Here is a 14,221-nt window from a genome sequence, read left to right on the forward strand (position 1 = left end):
CCTAATAGAATAGCATGAACAACGCATTTACTTTCCAGCAGTCGCATCCTTCCAGTCCTTCCAGGCAGCGTACAATGGCACTACAAGTGCCCTGACCTTGGGCCACTTAATTGTGTGGGTTCAGGACTAGCGCAGCGACACCTATCTCCACATCGATACATCGGCCCACAACTTCCATCTTCTGCGAAGCCCAGCCAGTGTCCACGGTGCTGAGTCCTAGGTACCAGTACCGCCACCCTGAAGACGGTAGCTGCCAGCAGTGCTGTAGCTGCCACCTCCCCAAACCACGTCGCGTTGTCGAGGTAGTTGCGCAGAAGATTAGAAGCATACGTATCCGCTTCCATCACACCTCGCACGATAGCTTCAATCATCTCCACCAGCATATTTGGCTCCTCCTGCGCCTCTCCTTCAAAATTCGATCCACGAATCGTACCGAGCACCCTGGCCGTTCCCTCGGACAATGTACTTCCACATCCCTTCCTCCGTGCCAAGGATGTCGCAGTACAAACGGCATTACTTTACCGCTTCTCGCACCACCGTCTCATCGTCCGTATACGCCTTAGTAAGTGGAGGAGGGTAGGACAATATACACGACTTCTGCCCATGTCGAGGCTTTGGCTTTGCGGTGCGAGATCGCACCGTTGGGGAGGCGAGGGGCAGACTGCAGTCCCCAAGAGGTGGTCGATTTGACATGGTATGGCTGGGAGGTAGGAGCTTCTGGTGCTGCTGGAATTGGTGAGCTGCGCAGGGATGTCGAAGAAGGCGGGGTCGGTCGAAGAGCCTTGCCGATGTTGTTAGATGTTGGTGAACTAGTACTAGTTGAGATATCAGTCTGGACATCGTTCCATTGCCCTCGTAGAGTGTATTGTCGTCTGTGCGAATGAACCGTTTGATGTATCGCAATGCTTCGATATCTTCCTTCTGACTCGAATAGTGCTTCCACTATTCTGCTACCTTCGAGTTGAATATGCTGAGTGACGGGTCGTGGTACTCCAGCAGAGCTTAGAAAACGACTTCATATTCCCAGCTATGCGAAGCTGTGTCTCATGCCTTCAGGAGGCCTTTCTTGATCGAGAAGGTGGCATTGGCTCCATCGAGTTTTGATGAGCGATGCTGATTCAAGACGTGACTGTTCAGATTATGAACTCAACTCTGATCTAGGCAGCCTTTAACATCAACGAATTCGATTGGCACATGTCGAGCCTTACATGACGACTCGATGACATCCAGTTGTCAGCTTCAATATGGTGAACTAAACTCTGTGGCAGATGCGGTATACGGTAGTTCGACGACATGATGCAAGAGTCCCAACGAAAGCGTTTGGGTGGGAAGGGTTGAGGACATCGCACTTGTGCATACCGCGGCCCCAAAGCTGGGCTATCTCGGACCAGGAGTCTTATAAGTGGAGTGGTGTTGTTCAGAATTCAACTACCATTCCGCGCTGGACGCCATAAGTGTTTGGCATCTGCTATATTGGCGGCGACTGTAGACGTCGAAGCAGGTTACACTGGTGACGATGAGCCAAGATGACTTGTGGGCTTAATCATGTCTTTGCCAATCAGAGTGCCATTGAATTTCTTCCAGGTTGCTTCCCCTCGATCTCTGTGGTTTCGCTCCCACGCTCACCTGTCGCAGCTGCTTCCGGCTGCCGAGGAACGCCATCGTTCCCCGCGTTCCCCAAGACCCACGAGTCCTTCAGACTTTTAGACCCCATATCCCGCCACATACGTTGGCGAACGACTTGTCGAACGCTAGTAGGCTTCTCGAGCGACATCTCCAGCCTGTGGGTAGAGCCTCCAAGGTCCGCTCCGACGGCAACCGAGCTCTTCACCTCTGACGGCGGCGCACGGTGCACCTGCAGCCCAAGCCACGCTACAGACTATCTTGAGCTTGCCGCATAATCTCGGCCTTATCGTGCACTGAACACCCGCGCAAGAACTGGCATTCTGCAATTCTCACCGTTGGGCATCTTTTCCCGCAAGATCTGGGGTTGTACGTAACAACAATTGGCTGCAGTCTGGGGAATCTGAGTGTACAGTCGCAGCACGGTGGACCCCAGTTATGGTAGCAACGGAAGCGACCTGCCTTTACCGGTTCGAGGTGCGGGATGCGTGGTAGCCAAGATGTTGGCATATCAGCGTATGCCCAGCGTCTGGCGCCGGGCGACTTGCTTGAAAATCTCTGCTCGAGCAAATTGATGCTAGAATCGCGATACGCGATGATCCTATAAGAGTATTCAGGTCGCCGCTGCCCGTGAAAGAGCGCAGACCGGACTGGGAACACCGATCGTCCTCCCTCCACTCTCACATCTCACGAGCAGGGATACACAGCGTTTGCCTCTCTCTCTAAGATGCCGAACCATCATATTGTCGGTGCTGGAGAAGCCGAGAAGGGCTACGACTATGGCAAGCAGACACATAGCACCGAGGAGCCATTTGTGCATGGAGCTGCTACAGTCGGCGAAGCTACCGGACGAGGCGGAGACACGCATCGTGGTCTGAAGAGTCGACACATTCAGTTCTTGTACGCTGCCTCAAGAGTATACTTCGGCCAGTGAAGTTGCTAATCCACAAACAGGGCTCTCGGTGGTGCTATTGGAACAGGTCTCTTCGTTGGATCAGGTGCCATCCTTGCCTTGGTTGGTCCTGCCCCGCTATTCATGGCTTACCTGGGCATGATGATCGTTGTGTGGAACGTCATGAATAACTTGGCCGAAATCGTGACCTATCTGCCGATGAAGGGTATCACCATCCCTTACTTTGTTAAGCGCTTTGTCGACCCTTCACTCGCATTCGCAGCGGGATGGAACTACTGGTATGCATACGCCATCCTAGTGGCTGCCGAAGCTACTGCCGGGGCTATCCTTCTGGACTACTGGGAGACGCCTGTCCACAGGGCTGTCTGGATCACCATCTTTCTGGTCATCGTATTGTTCTTGAACATCGTCGCAGTCGGCATATTTGGTGAAGCCGAGTTCTGGTTCGCCTCTATCAAGTTCATTACTATCATGGGTCTCATTATCGTCGGTTTCACGATCATGCTGGGCGGCAGCCCCAATGACCAAGGCCGTCTGGGATTCAGATACTGGAACAACCCTGGAGCATTCAAGCCGTATCTCGTCGATGGTCACGCCGGGAATTTCCTGGCATTCTGGACTGCCCTTATCCGAGCCGGATTCGCTTTCATCACCTCTCCCGAGCTCATCGCACTCAGCGCTGGTGAGACCATTGCTCCTCGACGCAATATCCCCAAGGCTGCTGGCCGTTTTATCTGGCGTCTTGCCATCTTCTACGGTTTCGGTTCCTTCATCATTGGTGTAATCGTGCCTTCTGACGACTCCCGACTCCTTAGCCCGAGCTCGAATGCCTCCGCGTCGCCTTTCGTCATTGGCATCCAGAGGGCTGGAATCGGTGGCTTGAATCACGCCATCAATGCTGCAGTTCTGACATCTGCGTGGTCAGCTGGCAATGCATTCCTCTTCTCTGGATCTCGTGTGCTGTATGGCATGGCTCTCAATGGCGATGCCCCCAAGGTCTTTGGCAAGACGAGCAAGAACGGTGTACCATGGGTTGCAGTCCTCGCAACCTGGTGTGTTGGTTTCCTTGCGTACCTCAACGTCTCCAGTAATGGTGCTCAAGTTTTCACCTGGTTCTCCAATATCTCCACCATCTCTGGATTCATTGCCTGGATCGTTGTGATGATCACATACATTCGCTTCCGCAAGGCTATGATCTACAATAATATGCTCGACCAGCTGCCGTATCGCACGAAGTTTCAGCCTTACTTTGTATGGATCGTCCTTTTCGTTGTCTCGCTGTTGACTATCACCAACGGCTTCGGCATCTTCACCAATGCCAACTGGGATGTCTCTGACTTCATTGCTGCGTACATCACACTTCCGATCTTCCTGGCGCTATACCTCGGCCACAAGTTCTGTTACCGTACGCGATTCTTCATCCCGGTCCAGAACATTGATGTTATGAGTGGTAAGAGGGAGATGGATGAGCTGTGTGCGGATGATATCTCTGGAGCACCAGTACCGAAGAACGTGTTCCAAAAGATCTGGTTCTGGATTGCTTAGTTAGTAGTTACCATTCGTTCAGTCATGCATCGAGGCAGTCGAGTCGGCGTGCGCGTCAAATTTCTGACAGGGACATTTCAAAACGAAGTAGCTTCCTTGAACTTCGCATCGTCTCTAAGTTACACGAAATCGCCACTGACCAAATATTTTCATTCGTTGTGCGCTGCAACTACTGCAAGCACTTCTCCTTGTTTAATCACTGTTATCGCGTTCGCATGACCGATGTTAGTAAGCTGACCTTGGCTTCTGTCAGCTACACCTCTTCGGCGTACCCCACTTGCCTTACAAGGCCTCCATCCAATCCACACGATACTTTGTTCGCCTAGCTTACGTTTTTCGTATATCACAGCTGAAGACTAAATGCAGCATGTGGAAGGAACGGCACCGCGTCCCGAACCGTTCAGAATGTTCTCCCCGCCAGCTGTGTCCAGAACCACGAGCCAGAACCACAAGAGCCCAATCGGAGGACATGGCGAACGAGACAGGTGCAATGCTAGCAGGCCCGAAAACGGTGAACATGCCCTACTGTAGCTCTTGAGCGCATTTTCTGCACACGGTCGCCGTAATGGTAAGCTGTTCGCATTGGCTGCAGCTGGTCCGCGACTGGGTGTCACGATCAGCTCAGCTTCGACAGCTAAGGAGATCCGTGGTGTGAGATTGTGGACATAAAAGGTGAGACGGACTGCTGCTTATTGCCTGCAATTTCCTGAAAGCCGTCTGCCCGCCTTTTTCAAGTCGCGCCGGTACTTATTGCCTTCGCGTCCGTACAACTTGTCACCTGTTGTGGAAGCTCGCGGAGAGTGAGCCTTGTGTGCAGGTCCATAATTCACTTCCCTCTTTCGAGCTTTCTTCTTGAGCTCCTTACACCTTTCTACCATCATTATGTCTGATACAAACAAAGCCTGGGGACGACGCCTCGTCATCTGCTGCGATGGCACCTGGCAAACGAGTGTCAGCGACAAGGAGAACATCCCTTCAAACGTCACGAAGCTTTGCCGTCTGATCAAGAACTTCGGTACAGACAAGAAGGACCCCAACAAGAAATGGCACCAGATCGTCTACTACGACAGCGGAATCGGGACTGGCAATCTTAGTGGCGTGGAGTCGGCTCGTCAGGGTGGAACGGGTGCTGGTCTTATGGAGAACGTCATCGAGGCGTACAACTTCATCGTCTCGAACTATGAGCCTGGCGACGAGATCTTCTGCTTTGGCTTCTCGCGTGGAGCGTTCACTGCGCGTGCGGTTTCTGGTCTGGTCACGGACATCGGTATCGTCAAGCCGCTTGATATGCAGTTCTTTCCACGCATCTATCGCGCCTACATGAACTATGGTTCCCGAGAAGACGTCAACTATCCTGAATCTGAACGTGATCATCGCGGAGAGAAGATCACGCAGTCTGATTTCGACATCAACTATGACAAAGAGAAAGGATTCCGGCAGTCAACGTACTGGGACAATCTCTTTAAATTCTCCACTCCCACTTTCATCGACGGTGTCGGACCATCAGATGACAGCCGCAAGATTAAGGTCGTTGGTGTCTGGGACACTGTCGGAAGTCTGGGCATGCCCGACTTGGTAGGTGCAAACCTTGGAAGTCTGCGAAAGAAGTTTGGCTTCCACAACACAAAGCTATCAAGACGTAAGTCTCTTTGAATATTTTGAGAGGAGCTGGCAGCTAACCAACACCAGATGTCGATCATGCATACCATGCCCTAGCCCTAGACGAACGTCGACCCGCTTTCCGCCCCACCCTGTGGTATATCGACCCGGAGACGAACACCAACTCTGAACTGAAGCAAGTCTGGGTGAGTAGCTTTACTTTTATTCTAAAGACTCGCCTTGTCAAGAATACAACTGACTTGCATTATGCAGTTCCCTGGGGCTCACATCAACTGTGGCGGAGGTTCAGGCGACGGCTTGCTTGACATGGAAGGGGACATGGAGAGTGAGTTTGATATAACTGTATCTCCAGAAGGACCAGCTGACATGGAATAGACATCTCTGTGGCCACATTTACCTGGATGCTCCAGTGCGTCGCGCCCTATCTCGACATCGATTCAGACGGGTTCAATGCATTCCTGAAGCAATACCACGACTGGATCACGATTCTTCGTAAGGAGTGCACCTATATCCACCCATCACGTCAGAGCATCTTCACAAAGATCAAGAACAAGGGTGCTGCCTTCTCCCTGATCGGTTCAGAACCCGACCCATTGGCCGATCCACCAAGGGAAAAGGACCCGCACCAGCACGACTTTGACTTCGGATGGGGCGTTGGCCCGATTCTGGATAGCTACACTCTCTTGTACACTGGTAACGGCAGCCCGCGTGCACGCAAGCCCGGCCACGAAGAGATGGAGGTGGAAGGCCAATGGTTGCCCATCAAGGGCACCCCGACCGGACCCAACCCGAAACCTACCGGAAACAAAACGCATGAATACATCCATCCAATTGTGAACTACCGCAAGATGCTCCTTGGAAAGTGGGATCTGGACAAGTGGAGCCAGCACCAACACCCACTCGCTGGCTGGAAGCGAGACCTCAGAGTCGAGGCGAACGGTTCCAGTCGCTACTGGTGGTATGCACCAGGCGGTGATGACAGGGACCGTCTGCCCGAGTGGTGTGTCCTTCCAGACACGGCAGAGAACATCAACTACGAGAGAATATGGTACAAGGCCACCCAGGGTCTCAATCGAGCGGACAGTGATAAAGTGAGCATCAAAGGCTCACCGAAACATGAGGTGGGTTATCTGGAAGAGCTTGATAAGAAGATCAAGTTCGACCCGAAGAAGATGAATGACTACGAGCCGTAGCGAAGAGAAATTTGAGGAAACAATCCTCACGTAGCAAAAGGCGTTCGTTGAATTAACAAGCTTCAAGTCTAATAGTTACTTTGATCTAAGTGCAATGAATGAAAGACACTCGATACAACACCCCTCATAGGTCACATACCGGCTAATCAGAGTAAATGTCTCCCACGTGACCCAGTCTTGCAACGCTTCGGGTATCTCCTGTGGATTGTGCAATTACGCCTCGGCCACGATCTGAACCACTGGACGGAAACCAGGCTGACATGCGCATTTGTTCTGATAGTCTTATCTAACTTTCGTCTACTCCTCGTCTTCTTCCTCATCATCATCCCCAAACTCAACCCCATATTCCGCACAAACATCCCACCGATCGCCCTTCGCGCTCTTACTGACGTACTTCGTAAACCTTAACACACCCTTATCCCTCAGCACAATTGCCAAGTTATTCCACGCAGCCGGCTGACTGAAAAGGATACCATCATCCTCGTCGTCACCTGCACTCTTGTAGATCGCAGGATCAGCCTTAGCTTTGCGTCTCTGGCCCGCGCCAGTGCTAGTCGACGGCTCGCCAGACGGCGCGTCTTCCTCGTCTTCGCCGGCCATGTACATTTCGTACCCGCCGACTTCTTCTTCTTCGTCTTTCTTCTTGGGCTCGGATCTGCCGTTTGTCTTAGCTTTGCTCTTGCTCTTGCCCTTGCTCTTGCCCTTGCTTGAGCTGCCGTTCTCTTTGGGCACTTCCTCCGTTTCGTCTTCTTCATTCTCGTCAGCGTCACCCCAGCCCTTGGATGGTGTGATGCCGAGGGTGACTTCGAGTTGGGGCTCTTCCTCTTCGTAGGCTGTGGCGAGTGTGTAGTCGAGACCACGGCGGAAGCGGCGCGCAATGATGTTGCTCTTTGTGAGCGTGGCACCAGTCACGAGCGAGATCCACTTTGTGAATGCTGGGTGCGGGAAAAGGTTGTCGACGAGCTCATCGTAGGGTGTCATGCCGCTATTCTCGGGGTAGCCCTTTTCTGGGATAGGCTGGATAGCCTGGCGATATAGGTAGCGCTGCTTGTGTGGTGGACGCGCGATGCCAATCTTTGCGTGCTTGTTGTGGGGGTTGGACGGCAGATTAGGCTCGGCCTCGTGATCTTTCGACTCGAGATATTTCCGCAGGCGCGCAGAGAATTTGGCTGATAGGAAACCGGCAAGTCGTAACGAAGAATCGTCCTGAAACATCTCAGAGACCTGCTCCACAGTATCTGGTGTGAGGTAGTTGGGGTTCATGTACTTGATGAGGAAGTCAATCTCAGCTTCTGTGAGCTCTACATCGTCATCGTCCTGCTTGGCCTGCTCTTCCCAGTCTGGGTTTTCGACCCAATGCGATTGGGGTTCGTCGAAGACATCTGCCTTGCCGCCTTGCAATTGGGCAAGCGAGCTCTTCTCAGCAAGCTTCTCCTCCAAGCCCTCCTCGTACCCCTCTTCGCCTTCTTGTGGAATATGGAACCAGCCGCTGATGGCCATGCGCACCCGGCCGCCGTCATCCTCTTGATTTTCCTCCGCGCCCCTCCTGTAGACCTCCTCGACATCGTGGAAGCTCTCTCCCGGCTGGACGGTGAAGAAAGACAGCTGGTTCCAGGCAGGAGGGATCACGAGCGAGAACTCGGGCGATGGGACCTTGACCTCAGAGCCGTCTTCAGTCTTCTTATGCTCGGTAGGATACAGTCGCAGCGCACCTCCATACTCGGGCTTCCACGCCTTGTCTGGGTCGAGCAGGTACAGGATCCAGCTGACTCGACGACTGCCAATGACGTCGTCGTGGCACAACAAATGGCACCCCGGTGTGTATACGTTGACTGCCATGTCTGTCTTCTTTCCACTCAGCGGCCCAGAGCCTGTGATCGAGGATAGGTATTTGCGGAAGGCGGACGAGTACAGCGAATCGCGGAGGGTGAGCAGGGAAGGCAGGCGCTTGAGCGCCGAGTCGTCGAGGCCATCGAGGTTTGCTAGGTCGCCGGACTGGTGGATTTTGTAGATGTCGGTTTCCTTGGGCGTGAAGGAAATGTGTTCGCGGATTTCCTCGCGCACTTTGCGAAGTAGCGAATCGTCGACGAGCCTGTTGATAACGGCATGCTTATACCTAGTCTGCCGTTAGGAAGCTCCTCGCCAAAAAAGATGTTGACGTACGGTTGCGATCCGGCGTAGTATTCTGTATAGCCGGCGAGCCTCTTGCTCTCGAACAAGCCCTCGTCGAAGTTCTTGTGCGCCTCCGCTTCAGAGATGGCTCTCTTCTTCGATTTGCCATTGGCAGGTGCCTGGTTCTTGCGCTTCGGCATGTTGGGCGCAATTGGACAATTGGTGCTGCTGTGAGATGTAAAGTGCGTTGCGCCGCGCTCGAGAATTTTGGCGGCCGGAAACTTTTGAGATCTATGCAGGCCACCTGCGTCACACCATCATCGCTCGACTTGTCCACTATCGATAAGCTCTTGAAAAGCTGGGCCTGAGAAATGAACAAGGCAATCGGCAACTTGGTGCGCATCGAGTTGCTGTCAGGCCGTCGTGACGGCTTCGTATCATCTCATAAACATGATGGTGATAGATGGGAGCGACACAATTTGAAGAAGTGTTGTTACTACGTGAATCTAAACAACCGCGCCACGCAGCCTTAGCTGATCGTGACTATAAGACTTTTTACCTAGATTGCGCCGACCCATGAGTTGAAAACATATCCGTGCCGTGCAGCAAAATCGTCACCAGACAGCCGTAGCCCTAGTCTTTAAAGTTCGTGCCACATGTGGTATCATACACGACAACCCATTACTTACTCTTATGAGATGATCAAAGCAAACACGTGAAATCAGAGGCGCAAGGGCGAGACGCTTAGTCGAAGCTGACCTTGGAGCCCTTGAAGTCACCGAAGCCGCCACGGTTGAAGGAACCGCCGCCACGGCCACCGCGACCGCCACGACCGCCACGGTCACCGAAGCCACCACGACCACCACGACCTCCACCGCGGCCACCACGGTCGCCGAAGCCACCACGGCCGCCACGGCCGCCGCCACGACCACCACCGAAACCACCGCGGCCGCCACCGTTGCTGTCGTCACGGGCAGCAGCGAAGTCGAGACGGATGGGACGGCCGGCAATCTCAGCGCCGTTGAGAGCCTCGAGAGCAGCAGAAGCCTCATCAGTGGAAGAAAAGTCGACGTAGCCGAAACCCTTGAGGGCACCGGTCTCACGGTCGGTGGGGAGAGAGACACGGGAGATGTCGCCGTACTCCTGGAAGGCCTCCTGGACGGCCTCGTTGGTGCAGTCGAAGGAGAGGTTACCGAGGAAGAGGGTGTTGCTGGGAGCAGAGCGCTTGTCACCAAACTTGTTGGCGCGGTCGAAGGTCTTGTTGGCAGGCTTCTCACGGGGAGTGGAGAAGTCGACGTTGAGGGCACGACCATCGAGTTCGTATCCCATCATTTCCTTCTGAGCCTTGGCAGCAGCCGCAGCGTCGTCGAACTCGACATATCCGAAGCCCTTGGAGCGGCCGGTCTCGCGGTCGCTGATGACGCGACAGCCGATGATGTTGCCGAACGACTCGAACTCGCGGCGGAGCCAGTCCTCGTCGATGTTCCAGCTCAAGCTGCCGACGAAGAGGTTCTTGATGCCCTCGGCGGCGGCGGGAGCCTCCTCAGTCTTGGACTTCTTGACAGCAGGCGCGACGGCCTCCTCAGCCTTGCGCTTCTTGGAAGGAGCCGCATCGCTGTCGGAGGAGTCGGAAGAGTCGTCGGAATCGGCGTCAGAGTCGGAGTCGGAAGACTGGTAAGATGTTAGTGTTTGTTGATCGTGGATGCAGGTACCGTGTACTTACAGTAGCAGCCTTGGCGGCGGGCTTCTCCTCAGCCTCGGACTCGGAGTCAGAGTCAGAGTCAGAATCGGAGCTCTCAGCCTTAGCAGCGGCCTTAGCACCGTTGGACTTAGCAGCAGGCTTCTCCTCCTCGCTCTCGGAGTCGGAGTCGCTGCTGTCAGAGTCGGAAGACTCAGCCTTAGCGGCAGGCGCGTCGGGGATCTCAGAGTCAGAGTCGGAGTCGGACTCAGCCTCGCTCTCAGACTCGCTGGAGGGCTCGGGGGTGGGCTCCTTCTTCGACTTCTTGGAAGACTTCTTCACCTCCTTCTCGACGGCCTTGCCAGCAGACTTGCCGGCAGCCTTGCTCTTGGCCTTGGGGGTGTCGGTAGCCTTGGTGACACGGCCAGCCTTGACGCTCGAAAGCTCAGACTTCTTCTCCTTCTTGTCGGCAACCTTGGTCTTTCCCATGTTGGCGGTGATGAACTAGATCTACAATGTATCAGTATAGTGAAGCGAGTAATGATGTGGTGTGACGGAAATGATGAAAAAGGAAAAGAAGACGAAGCGGTGCTCGTATGCTCGTGCGACGACTTCCATAGGAAGATGATGCGCCGACAGCCTGTTCAACTGGATGCCTCGTATTGCAAAAGCCCACTGGTTCTCTCGAGATCGCGCGAAGCGATATGCCCTCAAGCCCACGAAAGCCCACAAGATGCCACAGATGAATTGGCTTCAAGGCGTGTGTTCCCACAAGAGCCGAGAAGACAAGACGAAAACCCTCATAGTAGCCATAAGCCCTCTGGTTTAATCTTGTCGTGCTCTTGCGAGCGACGAACAGTGCCCTCTGAATGTGTGTTAAGGAAAAGCCGCAAATATGCCCACTGACTTGAATAGTTTCTGGTAGATGTAGCCCTCAGTAGCCCACAGTTGAACCTTGTAAGGCTGATAAAGTGTCGAGCAAGAAAATGTCGACGGGTAAAAGTGTGGAAGAAGAGTGCAGAGAAAAAGCTGGGAAGCGCAGAGCTTTAAGCTGTCGAGAGGCCGGGAGAATTTGCCTAGCCACAAAAAAGGCGGGCAGAAACCGACTTTTCAGTGGGCCCAACCGTCGAAGGAGCGACCGGCGCTTGGGCGGTGTGGCCCCACCTGTCTTAGCGCGGTCCCTGCCTCGAAGTGTACACGCAGCCGAGAACTGCAGCAGCTGCCCAGTCAAGCTCCCGGACTCGCAATGGCATCACCGGCAACACACAAGCCGCGCAGGAGGAGGAAGATCGAAGAGGGCTCCCTTGCCCATGTCAATCATGGGACACTCGATTTTGACGAGAGCACGAATGCACGCAAGCCTGCATTTCCTCTGGTCGCATTTCTCTGGCCAGCCAAGGGCACCGTGTCGCTATGGGTCACGATACCTCTCATCCTGATGGCCGTTGGTCTTTTCCGATGGGCTGTCAGTCTATGGGGCTACTCTGGCTACCAGTCGCCGCCTATGCATGGAGACTTTGAGGCTCAGCGACACTGGATGGAAATCACAAAACATCTGCCTGTGTCGCAGTGGTACTTTTACGACCTGCAGTGGTGGGGGTTGGATTACCCTCCTCTCACAGCGTACCATAGTTGGCTGTTGGGCGTAATGTAGGTTGTGCTGCCGAGTCACAGTGATCAATACTGATTCCTGCAGTGGTTCTGCCATCGACCCTGAATGGTTCGCTCTCGACAAGTCACGCGCCCTCGATGACCCCAACCTCAAAATCTACATGCGAGCAACCGTCTTCGTCTCCGAGTACCTTACCTACGTCCCAGCGCTCATTGTCTTCCTGCGTCGGTATGCAAAGTCAGAAGGCGTCAATGTCTGGGAGGGGTCGATCGCGCTGATCGCCATACTTTTGCAGCCTGGCACCATCTTGATCGATCACGGGCACTTCCAATACAACACAGTGATGCTTGGCTTTGCCGTTGCAACGATATCGAGCATGGTCGCTGGCCGGCCGTTGTGGGGTTGCGTCTTCTTTGTTGGCGCGCTGGGGTTCAAGCAGATGGCCCTCTTCTACGCCCCTGCCGTCTTTGCGTACCTCTTGGGAATCTGTGTCTTCCCTAGGATCAACATTGTACGATTCTTCTCGATCGCACTGGTGACGATTGCAGCTTTCGCCGTGCTGTATGTACCCTTCTTGATGGGTGTTGCCTACGACATCTACAAGGGCCAGTCAGACACAGATCTTCCTAGACCTCCACTCATGGAGTCGATACCAATCCGCTGGAACAGGAATGCGTGGTACTACCCGATCGTCTTGCAGATGACACAGTCGATTCACCGAATATTTCCGTTCTCCCGCGGTCTGTTTGAGGACAAGGTTGCCAACATTTGGTGCACCATCCACACCTTCCACAAACTCCACCGCTACCCGCAGCAGCTTCTTCAGCGCGCAGCTCTCCTCGCTACCTCTGCGGCAATCCTACCACCATGCCTGATTATCTTCTTCAAGCCGAAGAAACAGCTTCTGCCTCTTACGTTTGCAGTCGTCTCCTGGGGGTTTTTCCTGTGCTCGTACCAGGTGCACGAGAAGAACGTCCTTCTGCCGCTCTTGCCGATGACTCTCTTGTTGGGCGGACAGGACGGTTTGCTACCATCGACTCGCGCCTGGGTGGGCCTTGCCAATATGCTCGGTATCTGGACTATGTTCCCTCTTCTGAAGCGAGACGAGCTTCGAGTACCATATTTTGTCATCACGCTTCTTTGGGCGTATCTCTTGGGTCTTCCACCGGTCTCCTTTTCTGCGTATGCTGAAGGCAGCAAGAACGGCCTGACTCTGCTCAGCAAGATCATCCACCTCAACGTCTACCTGGCAATGGCGGGCTGGCACGTTGCGGAGGCTTTCTACCCGCCGCCAGCCAACAAGCCAGACTTGTGGGTCGTTGCAAACGCCATTGTTGGCACAGGAGGCTTTGGTCTCTGCTACCTGTGGTGTCTATGGCATCTCGCCACTAAGAGCGAGATTCTTGGAAATGCAAAGAGCAAGACCCAGTAGTCTGTCTGATATCATTGAAATGAACAAGATACCCAAGCATCAGGGGGGAAGATTTAGGTTGTACATTGTATATATACAGCGAATGTTCAATGCTGGATGCCATCGTGCTGTGTGTTGTACAGTGCTTTACAATTCGTTGTGGTACACCCCGTTGGCTGCCCTAGATCTTGAACCCGTAGCCGGCCATGCACGTCTTGTACTGGGAGACGAGGTCGGCGCACTCCTTCTGGGGATCGTCCGATGTCGAGAAGAGCATGCACTCGTCACGCTTTGCCTTCTGGTCGGTGCAGACGCAGCATGGCTATCTGGGTCAGTTGCAGGCTCTTCGGATTAGAAATGCGAATGCGCACCTTGTACTTTGTCTGCGGCGCGGTGGTGTTCTTGAGGTCTGCGCCCATATTGGCGGCGGCTGATGGTGCTATTCTGGTTTAGCCATCTGTGTCGCATCCACGATGCAAATGCATTGCCAGCATACCTGAAGACATCGTGCGGT

The 14,221-nt window shown here is 53.9% G+C and overlaps 7 protein-coding genes across 7 annotated transcripts; 3 read left to right on the top strand and 4 right to left on the bottom strand.

Annotated features, from left to right (window-relative positions):
- Positions 1 to 420: 420 nt before the first annotated feature.
- On the bottom strand, positions 421 to 1,066 carry M421DRAFT_284098 (uncharacterized protein). The gene has a single exon (XM_033588943.1). It carries the CDS (start codon positions 838 to 840, stop codon positions 514 to 516), a length of 327 nt encoding a protein of 108 aa, XP_033452323.1. The 5' UTR covers positions 841 to 1,066; the 3' UTR covers positions 421 to 513.
- Positions 1,067 to 1,959: 893 nt separating this feature from the next.
- Positions 1,960 to 4,405, top strand: M421DRAFT_416802 (amino-acid permease inda1). The gene is made up of 2 exons (XM_033591206.1): positions 1,960 to 2,523; positions 2,578 to 4,405. Exons 1-2 carry the CDS (start codon positions 2,351 to 2,353, stop codon positions 4,079 to 4,081), a joined length of 1,677 nt encoding a protein of 558 aa, XP_033452324.1. The 5' UTR covers positions 1,960 to 2,350; the 3' UTR covers positions 4,082 to 4,405.
- Positions 4,406 to 4,782: 377 nt separating this feature from the next.
- Positions 4,783 to 7,043, top strand: M421DRAFT_284135 (uncharacterized protein). The gene is made up of 4 exons (XM_033588944.1): positions 4,783 to 5,720; positions 5,771 to 5,886; positions 5,954 to 6,026; positions 6,077 to 7,043. Exons 1-4 carry the CDS (start codon positions 4,964 to 4,966, stop codon positions 6,892 to 6,894), a joined length of 1,764 nt encoding a protein of 587 aa, XP_033452325.1. The 5' UTR covers positions 4,783 to 4,963; the 3' UTR covers positions 6,895 to 7,043.
- Positions 6,951 to 9,428, bottom strand: M421DRAFT_416804 (uncharacterized protein). Its single transcript, XM_033591207.1, has 2 exons — positions 9,058 to 9,428; positions 6,951 to 9,010 (listed from the first exon to the last, which is right to left on the bottom strand). Exons 1-2 carry the CDS (start codon positions 9,204 to 9,206, stop codon positions 7,192 to 7,194), a joined length of 1,968 nt encoding a protein of 655 aa, XP_033452326.1. The 5' UTR covers positions 9,207 to 9,428; the 3' UTR covers positions 6,951 to 7,191.
- Positions 9,429 to 9,852: 424 nt separating this feature from the next.
- Positions 9,853 to 10,515, bottom strand: M421DRAFT_28841 (RNA-binding domain-containing protein; the record flags this gene model as incomplete). The annotated part of the gene is made up of 1 exon (XM_033589000.1): positions 9,853 to 10,515. A coding segment is annotated over one exon (663 nt), but the record flags the coding sequence as incomplete, so codon positions are not given.
- Positions 10,516 to 11,910: 1,395 nt separating this feature from the next.
- On the top strand, positions 11,911 to 13,916 carry M421DRAFT_416806 (glycosyltransferase family 57 protein). Its single transcript, XM_033591208.1, has 2 exons — positions 11,911 to 12,334; positions 12,381 to 13,916. Exons 1-2 carry the CDS (start codon positions 11,931 to 11,933, stop codon positions 13,726 to 13,728), a joined length of 1,752 nt encoding a protein of 583 aa, XP_033452328.1. The 5' UTR covers positions 11,911 to 11,930; the 3' UTR covers positions 13,729 to 13,916.
- On the bottom strand, positions 13,774 to 14,161 carry M421DRAFT_416807 (uncharacterized protein). The gene is made up of 2 exons (XM_033591209.1): positions 14,079 to 14,161; positions 13,774 to 14,029 (listed from the first exon to the last, which is right to left on the bottom strand). The coding sequence occupies exons 1-2, from the start codon at positions 14,124 to 14,126 to the stop codon at positions 13,889 to 13,891; spliced, it is 189 nt and encodes a 62-aa protein (XP_033452329.1). The 5' UTR covers positions 14,127 to 14,161; the 3' UTR covers positions 13,774 to 13,888.
- Between the last annotated feature and the right edge of the window lie 60 nt (positions 14,162 to 14,221).

Source organism: Didymella exigua (assembly GCF_010094145.1).
Source record: "Didymella exigua CBS 183.55 unplaced genomic scaffold M421scaffold_4, whole genome shotgun sequence".
NCBI classification, from domain to species: domain Eukaryota; kingdom Fungi; phylum Ascomycota; class Dothideomycetes; order Pleosporales; family Didymellaceae; genus Didymella; species Didymella exigua.